Genomic DNA, 21,793 nt, shown 5'->3' with positions numbered 1-21,793 from the left:
TCCAGAAGAAGTGTAGGTCAGAGTTGGGGTCTGGATGAGGTTCCCGACCAGCTCCAGGCTGCTCCAATGGGGCGGGGGCCGCCCGCAGGGCCGGGCGGGGCTGTGCTGCCATCTGGAGCCGCTGCTGCCAGCGGCCACTGTCAGGGCGCGAGCAGCGGAGCGCACACAGGGCTGGAGAGAGCACCGCTGCCTTGGCACATGGGCCGGCCTCGCCGCCGCCCCTAGCTCAGGCGGCCGGGGTCTTGCGGCCCCCCATCGCCCACCGCGGCTTTGGCCACTGGACTAGCCATGTCTCTCAGCGGAGCCTCCGAGCGCAGCGTCCCGGCCACCAAGATTGAAATTACTGTGTCGTGCCGGTGAGCGGGCCGCGCTAGGGAGGGTTTAAGTACTGGCAATGCCCCAGCCCCACGCAGCTGCGGGCTCGGGGTGGGCAGGGGGCTAGACCACAGAGGGGACCACCAGAAGCGGGGAACAGAGAACCGAGGCTGAAGGCGGGAGTCATTATCACTGGCAGGATGGGGAGGGGGGTCTCCCTGGGCAGCCCCACCCTATAAAAGCGGGCTCAAGCCTACCAATTCAAAAGGTGGGCTACAGGGATTCCTTAAGAGCTGGGCCACAAGGGGCCAAAGTTCTGGGGCGAGCCGCCTCCTTGGTCCTTGGAGACAGTGTGAGCACATATGGAGCCAATTGGCAGAGATTTCTGGTACCGTCCCGAATGCGGAGTGTGGACCCCAACACTCACTGGGGATAGCAATAGGGAGGGAGTACGATTTGAATCCCATGTCTCTTCCGGGTGCCCGGTTTAGGACTGTGTCAAGGTGGTGGGCTGCAGAATGAGCTAGCCCTCTGTCCATCTGTTGGTTGCTTTTCTCTAGGAATCTGCTAGACCTGGACACCTTCTCCAAATCGGACCCCAGTAAGCGGCTCCCGGGCCTGGAGGAAGAACCCGGGGTGTAGGAGCGGGTGGGGCGGTGAGGGGTGCGGGCCGACCTGACGAGCTCCCCTCCCCTGCCCTCACCCGCAGTGGTGGTGCTTCACACGCAGAGCCGGGCCAGCCAGGAGTGGCGGGAGGTGAGTCCCAGAGCCCCAGCCCAGCTCAGGGCCGCTCCCGGGAACCTCCAGCCCGGCTGCCTGCGCTCATCCTCCGTCCCCCCGCCCAGTTCGGACGAACGGAGGTGATTGACAACACACTGAACCCAGACTTCGTGCGCAAATTCGTCCTCGACTATTTTTTTGAAGAAAAGCAAAATCTCCGCTTCGATGTGTGAGGCTCCTAGAATCCTGTCTTGGTCTACCGCCCCTCCTCCCCAACCTGGATCAGCCCGGAATTCTGCCTGGCCCCGCCCCCCAGGCTTTACCTTCCTACCTGGCTCCTCCCCCAGGCCCAGGACCCTCTCCAAAGGGCATCCCTCTGGTCTTAACCCCACCCCCACCCCCAGGTTGGCTCCGCCTTAGGCAGGATCCGTCCAGTTCCTCCCGAGCCTGGCTCTATGCACAACCCTGCCATCTAATTTAACTCCACCTTGGCCTCGGGCCCCCTCCCCCACCAAGCCTCCACCTTGTCTTCACCCCAAGCATGACCCTCTCGACCATGACACACGTCCCAAACTAGACCCAGGTTGAATGGGGGTCTACTGCCCCGTTCTCCACCTATAATCTTAACTAAGACTGAACCTAACCTCTTCCAGACTTCCTCCCACCCAGCCCCACCCCACACCGGTTCCACTCTTTTCCCAGGTACAACGTGGACTCCAAAGCCAACATCTCCAAACCGGTAAGCCAGCAGCGGCTGGCAGGTTGCCTGGGCACAGAGAGAGGCTAACCTGTCAAAGGACTTGCCCCGAACACTCCCCACCTGCCCACCAGCCCTTCTTAGGTTCTGGCCCCTCTGGCCTCCCACCAATCCCCACCCTCCCTTGGTCTGCTCCAGCCTTATTCACTGTGGTTCTTCCTTCTCTGCCTACCTCCTGGGACCTGCAGAAGGTGAGGATGCTGTGGGCTGCACCGGGAAGAATTTGGTTGGGAGACCATCAAGAAGCAGAGAACACGTGGGGCTGTGGCTCTGGCAATGGCCCTCTGTCACCTGCACTTTGGAGTTATCTTGGTCAAGAGCAGCAGCAGCAGCAGCAGCGGCGGCAGCGGCGGGTGGGCCTGGGACTCAGTGCCCCTCCCCGTCTGGCTGACTCCCTGTCTTGGCACAGGATTTCCTGGGACAAGCGTTCCTGGCCCTAGGAGAGGTGATTGGAGGCCAGGGCAGCCGCGTGGAACGACCTCTTACGTGAGCTGAAGGGGAAAGGGTCGGGGGTCCGGGGTGGGGGGGGGCGGGTCTCTCTGAGTTCCCCCTCCCGGCAGGCTGCTGGCAGAGTATCTGTGGGGCCTGCAGAGGTGTCCCAAGAGGAGCTTTGCCTAGCTCCCTTACTCCTGTAGAAAGTCTGATCTCTGCACAAGTCTATCTCAGGCTGGACCTGTCTCCTCTCCCTTCTTTTTCCAAGTCTGATTCAGTCTTTAAGGCTTTCTCCCAAGCCCCACTCCAACGGGAAGCTTCCTGGAATAGGGTCACATCCTCAGGTCTTGCCACTATACCCACTGTACTGGACCTGCCTCTGTCACCCACTGTCTAATGGGCTAAAATTACAAGTGAGCCAAGCTAGTTGGAGGGAGGAGGTGGAAATTAGTGCAAAACAGACAGGAGAAATAGTAAGTGATATACGGAGGGAGGAGTCAAAGAAAGGGCCTCAGAAGAGCAGGTGGGAGAGAGGTTTTCAATCATTTGGTCAACTGGAAGGCTAGTCACCCTGCAGCAGTACCGGAAGGGGAAGCATGAGCTTTGCAAACAGAGGAAACAACCCTAATCAACCCACATCACAGCAAAGCAGTGTGGGCGGAGCCAAGAGAGGGACAGGCCAGGAGGCAGAGATTAGGAGTTCCCAGATCATGAGGGGTGCCATGGTCTGACTATGGTGACCACTGGGTTAAGAATAAACCCTGGCTTGAAAAAAAAAGAAAAGAACAAAAAGAATAAGCCCCGTGTGGACAAAGACAGAAGCAGATGGCAATCGGAAAGCAGTCGTTGTAATCCAGGGAGGAAGCATCAGTGGATGGGGAGCTGGTCACATTCTGGATGTACTCTGAAGGGGAAGCCAACAGATCCTAACCCCATTAAACAGATGGGAAAGGAAAGAGGCAACTGAAAAGAGGCCAGGGCCTTCATCCCACCTGAGCAGCAGGAAAGATGAAATTGTGCTACCAACTGAAATGATACGGTTTGGGTTTGGGTTTTATAATGAGCATGCTGCCAGGCAGGGTGGCCCACCCCTGTAATCCCAGCACACAGGATGCTGAGGCAGGCAGGTTGCCACAAGTTGGAGACCTGCCTAGGTAACATAGTGAGCTGCAGGCCAGCCTGTGCTACAGAGTGAAACCTTGTCAGAGAGAACGAGACAGAGGCAGAGAGAAAATATGAGCCAGTTTGGAGGGAGTGATTCAGCATGGATTCATGTGTTCTATTAGATTCCAAGTTCAAGATCAGATTCCCCCACCCTCACATTGCAAGGGGGAAAACCTTTTCTTTTATAGAAAGGTACTGGAGTGTAGCTTGGTGGTAGACTGTATCCTTACTATATACGTGGCCCTGGGTTTGATCCCAACACCATAAAACGAAGGAAGAGGAGGAAGGGGAGGAGAGGGGACCAGCCACCCCTAATGCAGCTGCAGCTCACCTCAAATGAAATGAGAATTAGAAATTACCTTTATATCACTGCTGGCTCTGACAGGAAGAGGTGCAGGCTAGAGAGGTTTAGGAGAAGGTGGGAAAGGGACATAGGGGCCAGAGAAATTTCAAGGAGTTTTTGCTGCAAAGGAAGAAAAGGAGACGTGTATGTGGCAGACCTGGGGTCAGGAATAGGTTTCCAGGGCTGGTGACATGGCTCAGCGGATAAAAGCATTTGCCACCATGCCTGATGACCTACATGATAGAAGGAGAAAACCAAATCCCACAAGTCACACACACACACACACACACACACACACACACACACACATGCACACTGTAAAATGATACTCACCTAGTAATCCCAGCATTTGGGAAGCTGAGGCAGGTTTTGGAGTTCAAGGTCAACCTGGGCTACATCATGAGAACCTTTCAAGAGAAAAGAAGAGATTTATATTTAAAATTGTGTTTTTAAATTAGCATACAGAGTAATGGGTTTGCTGGTGGCATCTTTGTATCAATATATAGGTTTATAATTTTCTAACATGAGAAAATCATACCACATTTGTAATTTGATGTGACTGAGCCAGTAGAGACTGAGATGCTGATGGAATACACGGGAGGGGAAACCAGGCAGGTATGGTAACTCAGGCTTACAGTCCTAGCACTCAAAACAGGACTGCCGTGAGTTTGAGGCCATCCTAGGCTACATCGTGAGTTCCAAGCAATCCTTAGCTATAAAGAATCTCAAAGAAAAAAAGGGGGGAGCATTTCTGGTGTGATGTCCTTGTGCAGACAAGACCGAGAGCGGGTAGTAGCTAGCCGAGGGGTAAAGTCACGTGACAGCTCATTTATAGCAGCTGTAGGAAGGCTCAGCCATGTGGGTGAAGATGCTGGCGGCAGGGTAGCATGGCGGTGGGTGGACCATCTCTTCTGGTTGCTTCAGTTCTGTCAGCAAGTGGGAAACCAGGTCACGGGCTGGGAGAGGATGGGAGGAGACTCTGATGCTTTGAGGAGAGAGGAGCCACTCGTCTGGGTAGCAGAACCGGAGAGAGAGGCCATGAGTGCTCCGTAGGGTTGCTGGGCAGTGGTCAGGAAGAACCTGAGGTTTGCGGCCACGTGTCTGAATGGAGACTGGTCAGCTAGATTGTGTGGCCGTGCTCTCTGTGTGTGCAGGAAGGGTTAGGTAGATTGGGTTTAAGCAGGGCTGGGGTTCTGCAAATGAGTACGGTAACGTGAGTGAGAATAGCGATGCAAAGGAGTCGGGAAAGGGTGCAGTTCACCCTGGGTGAAGAGGGCACGGGGAGCAAGGAGAGGAAGGGAGGCAGTGGGTCAACAGCGGGATGCTTCACTGAGCTGGCAGCAGCCCGGCCGCCGCCGCAGTACACACCCTCCCGTTAGCTTGCAGGGTCAGGATTTGAAGGAACTAAAAAAGGTAGCTGGGAGGTGGTGGCCCACGCCTTTAATTCCAGCATTCAGGGGGCAGAGGCAGGTGGATTGCTGAGTTTGAGGCTAGCCTGGATCTACAGAGTGATTTCCAGGATGGCCAGGGAAACCCTATCTCAAAAAACCAAAAAAAAAAAGGGGGGGGGGGGACTGAAAAAGCATTTCTTTTACTTATTTATTATTTTTAATTTTTGTTGTTGTTTGAGACCAGGTTTCTCTGTGTAGCCCATGCTGTCCTGCAACTCACTCTGTAGAGCAGGCTGGCCTTAAACTCAGAGATCCACCTGACTCTGCCTCCCAGTGCTGGGATTAAAGTCATACACCACCACGCCCAGCTGAAACAGTTCATTTTATTTTATTTTGATGTGTTTGTTTGTTTCTCTAATAATACAGGTTGACCTTGAACTTTCTATGTACAGGAGCCTGGCCTTAATCTCTTATCTTCCTGCCTCAGCCTCTCAAATGCTAAGATTGCAGGCATGCATCACCACATTATTATTTTTTTTTTATGAAACAAGGTTTTTTGGTTTTTTGTTTGTTTATTTGTTTTTTGTTTTTATTTCATGTGCATTGGTATGAGAGTGTCAGATCCCCTGGAACTGGAATCATAGACAGTTCTGAGCTGCCACATGGGTGCTGGGAATTGAACCTGGGTCCTCTGGGAGAGCAGCCAGTGCTCTTAACTGCTGAGTCATCTCTCCAGCCTTGAGATGAGGTTTTTATGTAGCTCTGGCTGGTCTAAAACTTGCTTTGTAGACCAAGTTGGCCTTAAACCTCTAAGACCCCCTCTGGCTTCCTGACTACTATACTTAGGTGTGGCCTACCATGCCTGCTAAGCTCTCTCACTTCAAAGAAGTCACATTGTAAGTTAGAGCCAGGACTTGAACCCAGGACTCTCCTTTTCCATTTGTAAGGGGGCAGACGCATGTGTGCCCCAGCACACACATAGAGGTCAGAGGATGACTGAGGGAGTTGTTGAGTCCCTCCTTCCACCAGGCATGTCCTTCCCTTCTTCAAAAGGCAAAGCAAGCGTTTGCCTCTTGGCGTAAACAGAAATTCCTCTCATTCCGAACCGCCCATCACTCTCCACTTGTCTGTTGTGTCTGGCAGGCCACACCCCAGAAGCTCCCTGAGGGTGGAGTCTGGCAGATCTGCAGAGCCCGCTGGCCCCTCCCAGTCCAGCACCTTGCTTGGCCTGGCACAGGCCGTCAGGGCTGTTTGAAGAGTGCACCCTTCCCATGTACAAGGCTTACAAATCATGTGCCTTCCAGGCACACGTGTTCAGATCCCTTCACAGATGCTCGCCATTCCCATTTCATAGAGAGAAATAATACCCTAAAGGAGGAGTAACTTGCCGGGTCAAGCAGCTTGAAAACAGTAGACTCCACCCTGAGTCCACTGCAGGCCTTTGTCACACTGTATTAATGTGACGCCACCCCCAGGCTAGTTTCCACTTCCTACCAGTGCACCACCCAAGTCAAAGCCAGAACAGAAGAAGGGCACACTTAGGGGATTGTCAGCAAATGGAAAACTGAATCCCCTGGCCCACACAAACCCAGAGGGATCACCCAACTCTGCCGGTCCCCCGCCACCCCCATCTCTCTAAGGGCCCTTTTCTGCTTCCAGGGGTGTGCCAGGCAAGAAGTGTGGGACCATACTGCTGACTGCTGAGGAGCTCAGCAACTGTCGGGTCAGTGAGGGCCACATGCTAGACCCCGACTCCTCCATTCCCCAGACTCCCTCACTGGACCCGCTGCAGGCTCTGGGCTAGTTGGGTCTCACCAGCCCCACTCTTGATCCTTAGGACATTGCCACTATGCAGCTGTGTGCAAACAAGCTGGACAAAAAGGACTTCTTTGGGAAGTCAGACCCTTTCCTTGTGTTCTACCGGAGCAATGAGGACGGCACGTGAGTCACCCCCATACAGCACTGAGGCCAGGATGTGGTCCATGCTTAATGAGTGGGGGATCGTGGAAACCTCTGTAAGGAGTGCCTTACAGGTCTCGGTGCCACTCCAAGGCACTTCCCAGTTTCCTGCCTCCCTCCAGGTTCACCATCTGCCACAAGACAGAGGTTGTGAAGAACACACTGAACCCCGTGTGGCAGCCCTTCAGTATCCCTGTGCGGGCACTGTGCAATGGAGACTATGACAGGTCAGGGTCAACACCAGCTGCGCTCTCAGGGGACCAGGACGTGAGTGAGGCTCCCTCTGAACAAAGATGAGGTCCCTGAACCCCAGAATGAGGATCATAGATGAAAGAGCAGGCGAACAATGAGTGAGCAGATACAAGGATAGATGGTCAGATGGGCAGGTAAACTGGGGATGGTTGAGTGAGCGTGGAAAAACTGATGTAAGCATAGAAAAGGAGACTGGTAAGTATGTCAGCAGATGGAGAGAAAGAAGATGGATAATTAACAAATGGAGATGTGATAGATGAGGATGTAAGAGTTGATGAATGACAGGAGAGAGGCAGATACTTGAATGAAAAATCAAGTAGACTAGAAAAAGGACAGGTAGAATGACAAGTGGATTGATGGCCAGACAGATGAATCATAGATGGATGAATAGATGGTTAGTGGATGGATGAATCAGGTGATAGATGTGTGTAAAGTAGGTGGATGACCCAAAGGAACTCCTGAGGGGGTGGGTGGAGTGGGAGGACTGAAGGGCACCTGAATGGATGGTTGTGTAAATGAATGGACAGAAGTTAATATGGTTGGGTATTTAATTGAGTAGGTGAACAGATAGATGGGTGCTTGTATGTAGTAGAGTTAGTGAATGATGGGCTGTATAATTTGATAGGTGAATAAAAGGATAGGTTAATAGGGAATTGTATTGGCATATATGTGTATATATATATGTGTGTGTATGTATATATATATGTATATATATATATATATATGAGTAAACGGATGGCTACACAGATAGTTTGATGGGATAAACTTAACAGATATATGAAATAGGGGACAAAGTATTTGGATCCAGGTGTGGTGACATGTGTTTGTAATCTCAGGACTCAGGAGGTTGAGGCAAAAGGATCTTGAGTTTAAGGCCAGCCTGAAGGAGAAAAGGAAGTTCCAAAAGAAGGAAGGGAGGGTAGGTCAAGGTCTTTGGAAACAGAATATCTGGGTTTAAATATCAGCTCAGTCACTTACTAGCTACAAAATCTTAGCCAAGTTGCTTAGATTTTAGAGGTGGGGAATAGGGGATGGTATATAGTAACTTTCTTATACAAAAGCACGAGCAATAGTACTCATAGGGAATATTTGTTACATTAAATGAGACAGTCTAAAAGTGCTAAGAACACTGCCTGGAATAAAGTGAGATTCAAATGGCAAGAGTGTGTGTGTGTGTGTGAGTGTGTGTGTGTGTGTGGTTTCCTATAACATCAGTTGTAACAAGTCAGGTACATGCATGAGCTGAATGAAAGGGTGGACAGTTGAAAATGAGCAATGACAGAAGAACATATAGATGGATGGGGGAGTGGCTGGGGTTTATTCAGGTTTGGCATGTACACACAGCCCATGTTTGGATTTATCATGTGCATTTCAGAACAGTGAAGATCGACGTGTATGACTGGGACCGGGATGGAAGGTAGATGAACGAGCTTTGTCCTGTGCTCACTGGAGCAGTTCCTAGACCATGTGGTACAGTCACTAGAACCTCAAAGCAGTTCTGGGAGCCAGAGGGTGATGACAGCCACACAGCTCATCTGCTAGACAGCTCTCTTGTCCACTGTCTTCTGCCTCCTCCTTCCCCATCTGGCCCCAGCCCTACTGCCCTGTAGCCCAAGTTAGGAAGCTTGGGCAATAAAAGCCCTAGGATTCTGCTCTGGCTCTACACCATTACCCACCCATGGCCTCATTGCAGCCACGACTTCATTGGCGAGTTCACGACCAGCTACCGGGAGCTGAGCAAGGCCCAGAATCAATTCACAGTGTATGAGGTGAGGCCATGGCCCTGCCATTTTGCCAGGCACTCTGTCCTAGGCACCTGGGTGTAACCATCACTGTGACCATCCTCTACTTAGGTACTTAACCCTCGGAAGAAATGCAAGAAGAAGAAATATACCAACTCGGGGACCGTAAGTATTCTGAACTCTGACCTCCCTAGACCCTTGTGTGTCTCTCAGTGGTGACAGGCATGAGAAGTGGGGGTAGGACAAGGCAATGGGCACAAGTTATCTAGGACAGTGATGCTGAGGAGAAGGTGACACCGTTGGACTTCTTGTTTTTGTTCTTTCTCACCCAGGAAAATTTCCTGTTGTTACACTTCTGCAGAATTTTAAAAAAATACCCTAAGTTGCATTTCCAAATTTGAAATACTTTTGGAAATCCCAGGATGCACCTGACAGCTTCTCTCCTTATTCTTACAGAGACTGAGCAGGGTGGGAGAAGCTGGGAAGGAGCGGAAACATGCATGTCCCATCATGCACTTTTCTCCAAAGCTCCACTCGGTTCTCCTCCTCTGCCACCTCAGCTGTGCTTGCAAAAGTGCCAGGGCTGCCTCTTGTGTCCCCAGGTGACGCTCCTTTCCTTCTCGGTGGACTCGGAATTCACTTTCGTGGATTACATCAAGGGAGGGTGAGTCATGGGCCAAGCCAGCAATGAGTTTTCTCACCTGGGAATGGCCAGGGCCCAGTGAACTTCGCTTCTCTGAATTTCACTTTTCTCCTATGTAAAATAGATATTTTAGTTATTATTTCAGGACCATAGAGTGACATTAAACTACACACAATACTCTAGTCATGAGAATAATCATTAAATTGTACTGCCAAAGTGTGACCCATGGGCCGGCAACAGAACCAGTACTTGGTACTTTGGTTCTACCCAGACTGCCTGGATTAGGATCTGCAGTTTAACATGAGTCTATGTCTGGGAAATACTGATGTCATTGGTATTGGACCCTCACTAATCAACCCATCTACTTCTCCACTAGGACACAGCTGAACTTCACGGTAGCTATTGACTTCACTGCTTCCAACGGTGAGACATGGGTGAGGTTGTGGGAATGAGCAGAGTAGAAGGGATTCTTTAAAGCTTGGCCTAGATTGCTACCTGGGAGAAGACTTTAACTACCCAAGCAATCTATGCTTAGGTAAAGACAAGCCAGGATGGCACTTGGACAGGAGTCATGAAGGGAAAGTGCTGGCTGCAAAGGTGGACAGAGGACACAGGCATGCAATGGGGATCCAGTCAGATAAGGTGGAAAGGCCAGATTGCTCAATTGGCCAGTGAGGAGGAGATGGACAAGGTGGGAGAAAATGGGGTTATCAGGAGAGGATAAACGGACTGGTGGGTGGGTACGTACAGGGATACATTAATAGGTAGTAAATGATGAATCAATAAACAAATAATGGATAAATTATGGGGAGAAGGATGGGTGAGTGAATGCACTAAGGGGCATGTATGTGCATGTACAGGCACACAGCTGTTTTTAGATGAGGAAGCAACAGGTAGGTAGGTACATTAGCTAGGAGAATTAGGCATGGGAGTGGATCCATATGAGAAGGGAATGGACAGGGATGGCTGAATAAATGGGATATATAAAGATAACAAGGAAGAGAAATGACAGGTAATCAGGGGGCTGGCTGCATGGATAGACAGGCAGATAAGATGATACCAAAGTAGATGGATAGGAATGAATGCATAGGTTGAAAACTGCACTTGCCACCTGGCAGATGGGTTGGAGGATGTGTGGGCAGACAGGTGACCACGTAATACAGCGTATAAGACAGAGAAGTAAGGGAGAGATTCAAGAAGGCATATGAACAGATGGGTGAGGAGTCCAGGGTAGAGGCGGGTAAATGGACTGGGGGGTGGATGCACACAAGGAGAAGCAGGTGACTCTGAGCCCCGCGCTCCTGTGTCTCCCCAGGGAACCCCCTGCAGCCCACCTCACTGCACTACATGAGTCCCTACCAGCTCAGCGCCTACGCCATGGCCCTCAAGGCGGTGGGAGAGATCATTCAGGACTACGACAGCGACAAGCTCTTCCCCGCCTATGGCTTTGGGGCCAAGCTGCCCCCAGAGGGGCGGATCTCTCACCAGTTCCCCCTGGTACAGTATGGGCCAGAGCCGACATGCAGTGCCCCTCAGTTGAGGGGTCACTTCTGCTAATGCTTTGTGAAGGGCAAGAAGAGCCGAGAAGGAGCTGTGAGACAGTGACCCACGGGGTGGGGGTGGAGGGTGGGCAGTTTGGAGAAGAGCGTGAAAGGGTCTAGGGGTGGGAGTGAGCTGGGGTCAGAGGGCTCCTGGGTGTCCACTGTGTGGGCTTAGCTTGGCTGCACCTCCTCTTTTGGCAGAACAACAATGATGAGGACCCCAACTGTGCAGGCATTGAGGGCGTGCTGGAGAGTTACTTCCAGAGTCTGCGCACAGTGCAGCTCTATGGGCCCACCTACTTCGCTCCTGTCATCAACCAGGTGGCCAGGTAAGGGACTGGGCGGCAGTGAGAGGGCAAATGACTGGACCCAGACACAGGCAGACCTACTCTGAATGAACTTGGACTTTGGAGAGAAGGGGAAATGTTGAGTGTACCTGTGATAAGTGTTCAGTGTACAGTGCTCCAGGATCAGGTACCAAGATGGTACTCTGCCTGTGCTTAGAAAGAGGGTCAAGAAGCATCAGCTGTGGCCTGGGAGCCATATCCCAGGCCACAAGGTGGCTTTGATGGCCTTGACTTTGCCCAAGAGAGAGAAGAGTCTGTGGGACAATGGTGAAGGCACCAGCTTTGCTACTAGACATGGGTATGGGCCTGGCATTAGCAAGGTGACCTTAAGTCACTAGCTTTGTTTTTCTTTTTCTTTTCTTTTCTAAAAAAGGGTCACATGTAAGCCAAGCTGTCCTGGAACTTGCTATGTTGGCAAGGCTGCCCTTGAAATCCCGATCCCCCTGCCTCCACCTCCTAAGTGCTGGAATTACAGGTGTGACACTACCATGCCAGCTAGCCTAGCCTCTGTCTCAGTGACTGTTCTATTGCTGTGAAGAGACACTGTGTCCAAGGATACGCTTATAAAAGAAAGCATTTCACTAAGGGCTGGCTTTCAGTTTCAGAGGTTGTCCATTATCATCACGGCAGGGAGCATGGCGGCATGCAGGTGGACATGGTACTGGAGGAATAGCTGAGAACTCTACATCCTAATCCATAGACACAGAGACATGCTTGTCCTGGCGTGGGCTCTTAAAGCCTCTAAGCCCATCCCCAGTGACACACTTCCTCCAACAAGGCCACACCTCCTAATCTTCAAATCCTTCTCAAATAGTGCCACTCCCTGATGTCTAAACATCCAAATATATGAGCCTATGGGGGCCATTCTTATTCAAACCACCACAGACTCTTTTTTGTTTGTTTGTTTGTTTGTATTTGGGGGTTGTTGTTGTAGTTGTTGTTTTGAGACAGGGTCTTAGTGTGTGGTCCTGGTTGTCCTGAAACTCACTCTGTAGACCAGACTGGCCTGGAACTCACAGAGATCATCCTGCCTCTGCCTTCTGAGTGCTAGGATTAAAAGGATGTACCACCACTGCCTGGCTCTCTTCCTTCTTTTTGTCTGTCTGTGTTTGAGACAAGATCTCACTATGTAGCCAAGGCTGGTCTCTATCCCCAAATACAGTCCCAGTGATCCACCTGCTTCAGCCTTCCAAGTGCTGCCAGGACAGGAATGCGACACCATGCCCAGTGATATTAACTTACTTGCAGAGTTATTGTGAGGCTAGATAGCAAAAAAAAAAAAAGAAAGAAAGAAAGAAAAGAAAAATTACTAGATAATGATTTCAGAGGTAACAGCATAGAATCTGATCCATAGAAGGCACACCAAAGGTGATAGGTTGAAAACTATGGAAAATTTCAGAATAAATATGAGCAGCGAGAACCCAGCTTCACCAGCCAGTGGTGTCGCACACCTTTAATCCCAGAACTCCAGAGGAAGAGGCAGGGGGATCTGAGTTTGAAGTCAGCTTGGTCCACATAGTGAATTCCAGGCTAGCTAGGACTACATAGTGAAACCTTCTCTCAAAACAATAAACAAAGGAAAAGGAAAAGATGGAACATGTTACAATCAGATCACATATAATATTTCACAAACAATTTTTGTCACTAATTTTGAAATCTGATCATTTTTGTTATTGTTATTAAACAGACTTCTTAGAGATTATCTTGGGCAACTACACTGATTCATTCACTCATTTATTTAGTAAACATTCATTTAAGGGTAATTCTATCAAAAGTGCAGATTCTGGAGTAGAGTTAATACATTAGCTCTCCCTCTCCCTCTCCCTCTCCCTCTCCCTCTCCCTCTCTCTCTCTCTCTCCCTCTCTCTCTCTCTCTCTCTGAGACAGAATCTCATGTATCCCAGGCTGGCCTTCAACTCACTGTAGCCAAAGATAATATAGACCTTCTGATCCCCCTGCCTCTGCTTCCCTACCTTCCCAGTGTTGGAATTACAGGTGTGGGCCACTATACTCAATTTATGTGGTGCTGGGGATCAAACCCCTGCCGAGTGTGTCCTAGGCAAGCTACCAGCTGAACTGTTTTCCCAATACATTGGTTATACAGTGTCATATGCTGGCTTTGTGGCTTTGGTCAGTTCTCTTACCACTCTGTAAAATGAGAATGGGAATGCTAAGAATATTTACATTGCAGGGTTGTTAGGAGGACTCGTTAGCATACATCAAGCACTCACAAGAGGGCTTGCCCTTGGTAAGCGCTGTAACAGTAGTTATTACTGTTCCCATTATTATCATCATCACTATTCAAAGGGCAGCTGCTGTGTGCTCAGTTCTCTGCTGGGGCACTGGGGACTCACAGATGAATCGGATTTAGTCCTTGCCCTCGGGAGCTCCCGCCTTGGTGCAGGAGACAGAAATATAAATAAATCATTACTTCTGTAGGCCAAAGCTCCCCAGAAATTTCTAGCAAGTTGCCTGGTGGCAAAAGTAAGACACTGCATTCCCTGGAGGTGTTAGGGGGAGATGGAGGGCACAGTTGAAAGCAGTCAGACTGTGCGGGACTTTGAAGTCGAGTGCTTCATCTTACGAACGCATGCACACTTTCTATTCTTCCCCCATTGTGTCTGGGTGTGCTCTAATTATGTTTTTAAACAAGGAGCTTTGAGTGCACTTCATCCCCCTGGCTTCATCCCCACCCAGGACAATTCACCCTTGGGTCCCCTCGGTACCCTCAGGGTATGAGGCACCTCTTGGGGAAGCAGAACACCCATCTCAATGACGGGGGCCGCACCCTACAGGGTAGGATTACCGTGGAGGGCTGCTCCGCTGGGACCACAGGACGAGCCGGCCTTCATCAGGAGCGGCGCGAGTAAGCCTGGCAGTGCCGATAGCACATGAAAGCACAGAGGCACCGAGCGACATGTTTGGGAGATGCTGGGTGCCTAGATGTACCAGGGTCAGGTGAGGCACGTGGCACAGTGTGCAGGAGCAGGCCAGGGCAGACATGAGGGACACCGGCTTCTTTGCCCCAGGGGACTGCTCAGTGTTTCTGAACTTTGGTTTCCTCGTTTTAAAAATAGGATGAGCTGGGTGAGGCATGTGATGGTCTGAGCCTTTAGAGGCAGGCGGATCTCTGTGAGTTCAAGGACAGTCTGGTCTACAAATTGAGTTTCAGGCCAGATGGGCTACCTGGTGAGACCTTGTCTCAAACAACAATACCAAAAAACAAACAAAAAAAATATATACAGCAAGCAAAATCCTTCCTGAGTGCATGCTCAGCTCTGGGAGCACACAAAGCAGGTTACAGTGACTATCTGTGAAATGAGCTAGTGATAAAGGATAGCACCAGGCCAGGCTTCTGATGAGGATGGGTCAGAATGCAGGAGCGCACAGGGCTTCCTCACCCACCCCCACTCTGGACCTCAGCACACCATGCCGGACCATCTAACTCTTCCCTGTCACCACGCCTTTCTCAATCTCCTGAGACCAGAGTAAGCTACCAGCACTAAGAAAATACTCCACACTGATAGAAGTGGACTACAATTATGCTTGCCAATATGGTATTCAGCAGAGAGGGAGCCCTTAAAGGTAACTAGAGTGACTAATGAATGCAATTTTTCATTTAGTTTAACTCAGTTGGTTTAAATCTTCACATTCACATGTGGCTAGGGCCAATGTACTGGGCAGCACAGATCAGCTGTTTCCAGTCCACTTAGGATGTGAGGCTGAGGTTGGGAGGCCAGGTAAAGTAAGTAGGTAGACTGAGGGATGTCTGAAGTCCTTTTCTGAGGGAAAACTTCTGACTTCAAACATTGATGATGAGAGGAAAGGGATGCTGATCCACTTGGTGGATCATTACTGTGATCCAGCCCCTGAGAGGTGGAAGCAGGCAGGCAGGTCAGTCAGTGCCTGCTTCAGCTACAAAGAGTGAGACCCTATCTGAAAATCATATAGAGAATGGAGAGATGGCAGGCAAGGGCAGTCAGATCTGCCAAAGAGTGTGGGATCCAGAAGCCCATATGGTGGCTGCTACTCATATGGTGGCTACAGAAGCAGGGTCTGAAATGTGGCCATGGACTCTCTGGTAGCCACTGCATACAGATCTTGGTCTTTCATGTAGGGCTGCAGCCAAGATCTCGGATGGTTCCCAGTACTACGTTCTGCTCATTATCACTGATGGCGTCATCTCTGACATGACACAGACCAAAGAGGCCATTGTCAGTGTGAGTCTGAGGGGGGAGGCCCGGTGGTGGTGGTGGGGTCACTGTCCGTCCAGTGAAAGTGCTGAGATGTTTATTCCGTGTGTATCCTAACAACTATACCTGCCAGTTTCAGAGATGCCTACTGGCTGGGGCACAAACAACACTCGCTTTTGACTCTCTAGGTCCCTGCACGATGCCAGATGAACCCACTAAGGAAACCTGAACTTAAGAAATGCTAGTCCTTTTTTTTTTTTTTTTTGAGACAGAGTTTCTCTGTGAAACAGTCCTAGCTGTCCTGGAACTTGCTTTGCAGACCAGGCTGGCCTCAAACTCACAGAGATCCACCTGCCTCTGCCTCCCAAGTGCTGGGATTAAAGGCATGCGCCACCATTGCCTGGCAAGAAATGCTAGTCTTTTATAATCAGCAGGAAGCATGCCTGCCATTTGTCCCAGGGGGAAGCCCCTTTCATTTTTTTATTTCTTTTTCATTTTATTATTGTTTTGTTTTGTGACAGGGTCGTACTAAATAGACCTGGACCCCCATATAGCCTACACTGGCCTGAATCTTCCTGCCTCAGTTTCCCAAGTACTGGGGCTGTAGGTGTGAGCCACCATGCCTTGCTATTTTTGTTTGTTGGTTCATCAGATTTAGAGGGGATTTTGGTTTTGGTGGTGGTGGTGGTTTGTTTGTGAGTCAAGGTCTAACTATGTAGCTCTAGCTGGCCTGGAACTAGCGATATAGACCAGGCTGCTCGCGAAATCACCTTGACCCTCCTACCTCTGTCTCCCGAATCTTGGAGAACAGGCATGGTACACCATGCCTAATATGGCTATTTTGCTGTCATTAGGGTTTCTTGCGTTTTTTGTTTGGTTTTGTTTTTCTTTTGAAGATGGGGTCTTACACTGTAGCTCAGAATGGCCTAGAATTCATTATTTATTCATTATTTAATCCATGCTAGTCTGGAAATTGTAGTGGTCCCCCTGACTCATGAGTATTAAGATCATGGATGAATGTCACCATGTCTAGCAGGAAAACTTTTTTAAATGATACTGGAAATATTCAAGGTCTGCCTGAGCTACAGAGCGAGACTTTTGTCTCAAACAAACAAACAAGATAATGGATATAAATCAACTGGTTGTATGTTCCACCAGAAGGCACCTGTTATGCATTCAGAGACAGTCTGGAACAAAAAGTAGCAGTATCTGTGCTCACGGGAGCGTGTGACACACACTGACACCACCCCTGGTCACTGCCCTGTTACAGCTGCTTACTCAGCCATTCCTCCCCCACAGGCCTCCTCACTGCCTATGTCTATCATTATTGTTGGTGTCGGACCTGCCATGTTTGAGGGTGAGTAGGATGGTGTGTGTCTGTGAGTGGGACTAGGAACTGGAGAGAACAGGAGGGATCTAGGCACTCAGGCCCTCCTCACAGACAAGACAGACTGGCACCTTGGTGAAGTCAAACATGTTTCCTCTCCATAACCGTGGCTGATGAAGTTAACACTTTCCTCTGCCTTCCCAGAAGGGGGCATGCAGGAAGGAAGGCAGAGTAAGGATAACAGTAAAAACCCCACACCACTGTGGAATGCAAGCATCAGGTCTCCTCATGAGGACTCTGAAGGACTCTAATGGGGGAGGGACAGAATGTGTTGGAGTTGAGAGACCCATCCAATGATGCCTGTCTGTCTATTCTGCAGCAATGGAAGAACTGGACGGTGATGATGTTCGTGTGTCCTCCAGGGGACGCTATGCGGAGCGGGACATCGTTCAGGTAGCCCTCGGAGTAGTGAAAGCCAAGAGTTAGAGTAAGGGGAAGGAAAAGCTTCCTAGAAGTCACTCTCCTTACCCCTTCCTAGTCACTACCTTTCTCCCCTCACGCTTTCAAACCTCCTCATTCACAGAGCAAGTTCCTTTTGCTTTTTTGGTTTTGTTGTTGTTTTACTTGTGAGACAAGATATTGTTAGGTAGCACAGGCTGGTCTGGAACTCCTGATCCTCCTTCCTCAGCCTCCAAAGTGCTGGGTTTACAGTACTGCAACAGCACACCAGGCTTTGAACAGTTCTATTGGGGGGGGGCGTTAAGCAGGTTGTAGAGTATAGGAGGGCTCTTAGGGTCCTCGAGTCATCTGACGAAAGGCCACCATTCACATATGCAATCAACAAGAGCGTTTATTTACTATACCGGCCCATGCAGGTCATTCACCTGTACAAAATGGCAACGACCCTGAAAGAAGTATGCAGGCTCCTTTTAAACACAGCCAAGGGAAGTTTCAGGGATCGTGAGGTCATCTTAAACGTAATTGTGTAAGCAAGCATCAGTTACATTAGTATACCTTCAATTGGCTGAGGTTTTATCTTTGGGCATATTTGTACAAGCTTGGGCAAATCCAGACGTGACCCAGAAGAGGGGCTGTAGGACTTGTCCTTGAGATATTGTGGGGCTGACCTTGTGTTCTCTCCCTTGGCCCTGAATGTAATTTGTTCATAAATGGCCCTTTGTTGGGAGAGACACCTGTTTGCCCCTCTCAGAGAACTGAAACCTAAACTCAGTTGTAAAAAATGGGAGTTTAACCTCATCAGGGGCCAAGTCCCTGCCCTCTAGTGGAGATGACCAGTATTACACAGACACCAAACAAGCAAATGCTGCTGCTGACAGCCAACCATAGTCAGGCAAGGCTTGTGATATTGGTATCAGTTGAAACCTGAGGAAGATATCAGCTTTACAGACAGAGAAGGAGCATGTAAGACCTGCCAGAGGCTCAGGCCAGGCTGGCAAGATTGTCTGCCATGGTGAATATCTGAGGTTTGAAGGTTAGAATGCATTCTCAATTATTTATCCATCCATGTATTTATTGTTTTGTTTTTAGACAGAACCTCACTATGTAAGGAACTCCTATGTAGCCTTCCTACGAGCCTAGAGTTCATGGCAATCCCACTGCTTCAGCCTCCTAAGTGTTAAGATTACAGATGTGTACCACCATGCCCAGCTCAGGCTACATTGTAAAAGGACTTCTCTGGCTGCTGCCCTGTGGTATCCTGTGGCAGGGCCACGGAAAAGCCAGGAATCCATTAGCAAGCATCAAGGATGACTGGGGACTGGTGGAGACAGAACAGTGGTCATGATCAGAAGCAGCCAATGCAAACGATGTCACATCGCCGGGAGGCAGCTCCGTTGGTAGAGGACTTGTCTAGTGTGCATGAGGCCTGGGTTTGATCGCCAGCACTGCCTAAACCAAGTATGCGCCTGCAATCCCAGCACTCAGGAGGTGGAGGCAGAAGGATAAGAAGTCCAACGTCAGGCCAGTGAGGTGGATTAAATGTACTTGCTGAGCAAGCCCGATGACGTGATTAGATTCCTGGGATCCCATGTTAGGAGAGAACCCTCTCTAAATGTTGTCCTCTGACCTCCACGTGTGCACTGTGGCACACTCATGCCTGCATTCACACATGCACATTGAATACATACAGTAATAATAACAATAATAAATAATTTCTTCAAAGTTCAAGGCCATTTTGCTATACAGTGAGTTCAAGGCCAGTGTGGGGCCTATATGAGACCCTGTCTGAAAAAAAGGGAAAAATGTAGTAGAGCGGTGAATGGAGGTGTGTGTGTGTGTGTGTGTGTGTGTGTGTGTGTGTGTGCGCACACACACACGCACGCCTGTAATTCCTGTCTTCAGAGCTAAGGTAGGAGGACCGAGAGTCCCAGTCCAGCATAGGCTATCTCAAAAGAATAACAGAACAAAATAAGATACCTAAGAACATGCTACAAGGCTTGAAGACTTGTCAAGACAGTGATAAGGAATTGAGGGGCAACTTCAAGGATGAGGTTCAGTTTTCTAGTGAGAGATGTCTGGTAGCTGGAGAAGCTAGAGGATGGGAGAGAGCAAGAAGAGCTGATATTCAGTTGGCAACACTGGGCTTGGGGGATCTGTGACAACCAAATGAAGAAGTGTTAGCAACTACATATGTGGTTCTGGGCCAGGGTTAGGCACAGTGGCCACAGCCCTAGCTAGTTAGGAGGCTCACAACACAGTGAGCGCCCCTCTTGAAACAAAACAATAAGATAAGAAGCCAAGGCGAGAGGTAAGTATGGGGCTCTAGGGGGTACTTTTCTTCCTTCTTTTCACTTCTCCCTCCCTTTACCAACCTTCTTTCCCAGGCAAACTGTTCCTTCCCTTTCAATCCCAACAACTTGCCCTCTCTCCCAATTTCCCACACACACACTCTTTGCTAGCACTCAGGAGGCAAAGGCAGGTGGATCTCTCTGAAGGCCAGCATAGTCTATATAATGAGTAGCTAGAGCTACTCTATGATAGCCAGGGCTACATAGAGAGGCCCTGGGGGGGAGGGAATGGGTTCAGAGCACAGGATGACCCAAAGGAATGGGAGCTGAGGTGGAGTACAACTTCCACAAAAGTAGAAGAAAAAGAGTGTGGTGTCAGGAGTGGGATTTGGGCTGCAGATGTGATTTAATGGTAGAGAGCTTGCCTTGCATACACAAGATCCTGGATTCAATCCCCAGCACCCCACACAAAGAAGTGGGATGTATTCAGAAAGATGACATTCAAGTGTAATAAGGCTAAAGAGATACTCGGCAAGATGAAGACTGGAAATTACTACCCACTGCACTAACTTAGGGCTGTTGACGACATTAGCAAGAGTAATTTCAGTGCTGTGTGAAGCCAAGTTAAAATGAGTTGAGGGTGAACAGAAAGTGGGGGCAGAGGCAGGGAGTGGGTGGGAAAAACATGTAGAAAACAGTTCAATATTAAGGGAGAAGAATAGTGATACTTGGAAGCGATGTTAGAGATCAAAGATGAAACCTGAGTGCCACCCACTCCCTTGGCCAGAGCCCTCAACTCCTTTCTTGTCTGTCCCAGTTTGTCCCATTCCGAGATTATGTTGACCGATCGGGGAACCAGGTGCTGAGCATGGCACGACTGGCCAAGGATGTGCTAGCTGAGATCCCTGAGCAGCTGCTGTCCTACATGCGCACCAGGGACATCCAGCCTCGCCCTCCACCTCCCGCCAACCCCAGCACAACCTCAGCCCCAGACCAGCCCTGAGGACTCCCCATATCCAATGCTTAGCAGTCTGCTTACCTGCCCACCCACTGGAAGCTAAAGGCACCTGGAGTTCTGGACCTCATCCGGAAGAGCCAGCTAGGTTGATCAGTGCTGGCTGACAAGCTCTTTGCCCCCTGACTACAGAGAGGCCTGGCATGATCACCACTTACCTGCTTCATGCCAATAATAAAGCTGATCTTATTCCATCTCTGTGTCATGGGTGTTGGAAAGGGAGACTAGGGGATCCAGAGCCTGAGGACTCACCTGGAGGGGAGGGAGCAAGGGTAGCTTCAGCTAGGTTAGTGTTCACCCTAACACACTGGTCCAGTCACTTCTATATGAAATTTCAAATAGCTTTAAAAATGTGTGTGTGTGCTTCTACATTTTTTCCTCAGGAGACCCATAGCTTTCATCAGATTCTCAAAGGGGTTCCTCACCCCAAAAGAGCTGGCTTTAAGACAACTGTGCATCCTAGTGGTACAAGCCTGTAATCACAAGTTCAAGGACAGTGTAGGCAATTTATTCAGCCCTTATCTTAAAAAAAAATTTAAAAAAAATGATGGTGCACATCTTTAGTCCTGGCACTCAGGAGGCAGAGGCAGGCAGATAATCTGAGTTTGAGGCCAGCCTGGTCTACAGAGCAAGTTCCAGGACAGCCAGAGCTACACAAAGAAACCTTGTCTTGCCGGGCGGCGGTGGCGCACGCCTTTAATCCCAGCACTCGGGAGGCAGAGCCAGGCGGATCTCTGTGAGTTCGAGGCCAGCCTGGTCTCCAAAGCGAGTTCCAGGAAAGGCGCAAAGCTACCCAGAGAAACCCTGTCTCGAAAAACCAAAAAAAAAAAAAAGAAAAAAAAAAGAAACCTTATCTCAAAAAAAGAAAAAGGAAGAAAAGCTGTCGGGGTGATAAAGCTCAGTGT

At 49.7% G+C, this 21,793-nt stretch overlaps 1 protein-coding gene across 2 annotated transcripts; it reads left to right on the top strand.

The window, feature by feature from the left end:
• Positions 1-124: 124 nt before the first annotated feature.
• Positions 125-21,082, top strand: Cpne9 (copine family member 9). Of its 2 annotated transcripts, XM_028863906.2 has the most exons (21): positions 125-356; positions 876-916; positions 1,025-1,071; positions 1,161-1,264; positions 1,738-1,774; positions 1,981-1,983; positions 2,202-2,278; positions 6,782-6,845; positions 6,960-7,063; positions 7,204-7,308; positions 8,709-8,750; positions 9,027-9,102; positions 9,187-9,240; positions 9,678-9,739; positions 10,095-10,141; positions 11,034-11,215; positions 11,461-11,588; positions 15,724-15,826; positions 17,099-17,156; positions 17,506-17,579; positions 20,691-21,082. In XM_028863906.2, exons 1-21 carry the CDS (start codon positions 289-291, stop codon positions 20,874-20,876), a joined length of 1,662 nt encoding a protein of 553 aa, XP_028719739.1. In that variant the 5' UTR covers positions 125-288; the 3' UTR covers positions 20,877-21,082. The 2 variants fall into 2 exon arrangements, with proteins under 2 accessions (XP_028719739.1, XP_037060174.1); XM_037204279.1 differs by lacking the exon at positions 1,981-1,983.
• Positions 21,083-21,793: the final 711 nt, after the last annotated feature.

Source organism: Peromyscus leucopus, chromosome 3 (genome assembly GCF_004664715.2).
Source record: "Peromyscus leucopus breed LL Stock chromosome 3, UCI_PerLeu_2.1, whole genome shotgun sequence".
Lineage (NCBI taxonomy): Eukaryota > Metazoa > Chordata > Mammalia > Rodentia > Cricetidae > Peromyscus > Peromyscus leucopus.
The sequence above is the reverse complement of the archived record's forward strand: the minus strand, read 5'-3'. Positions and strand labels throughout refer to the sequence as shown.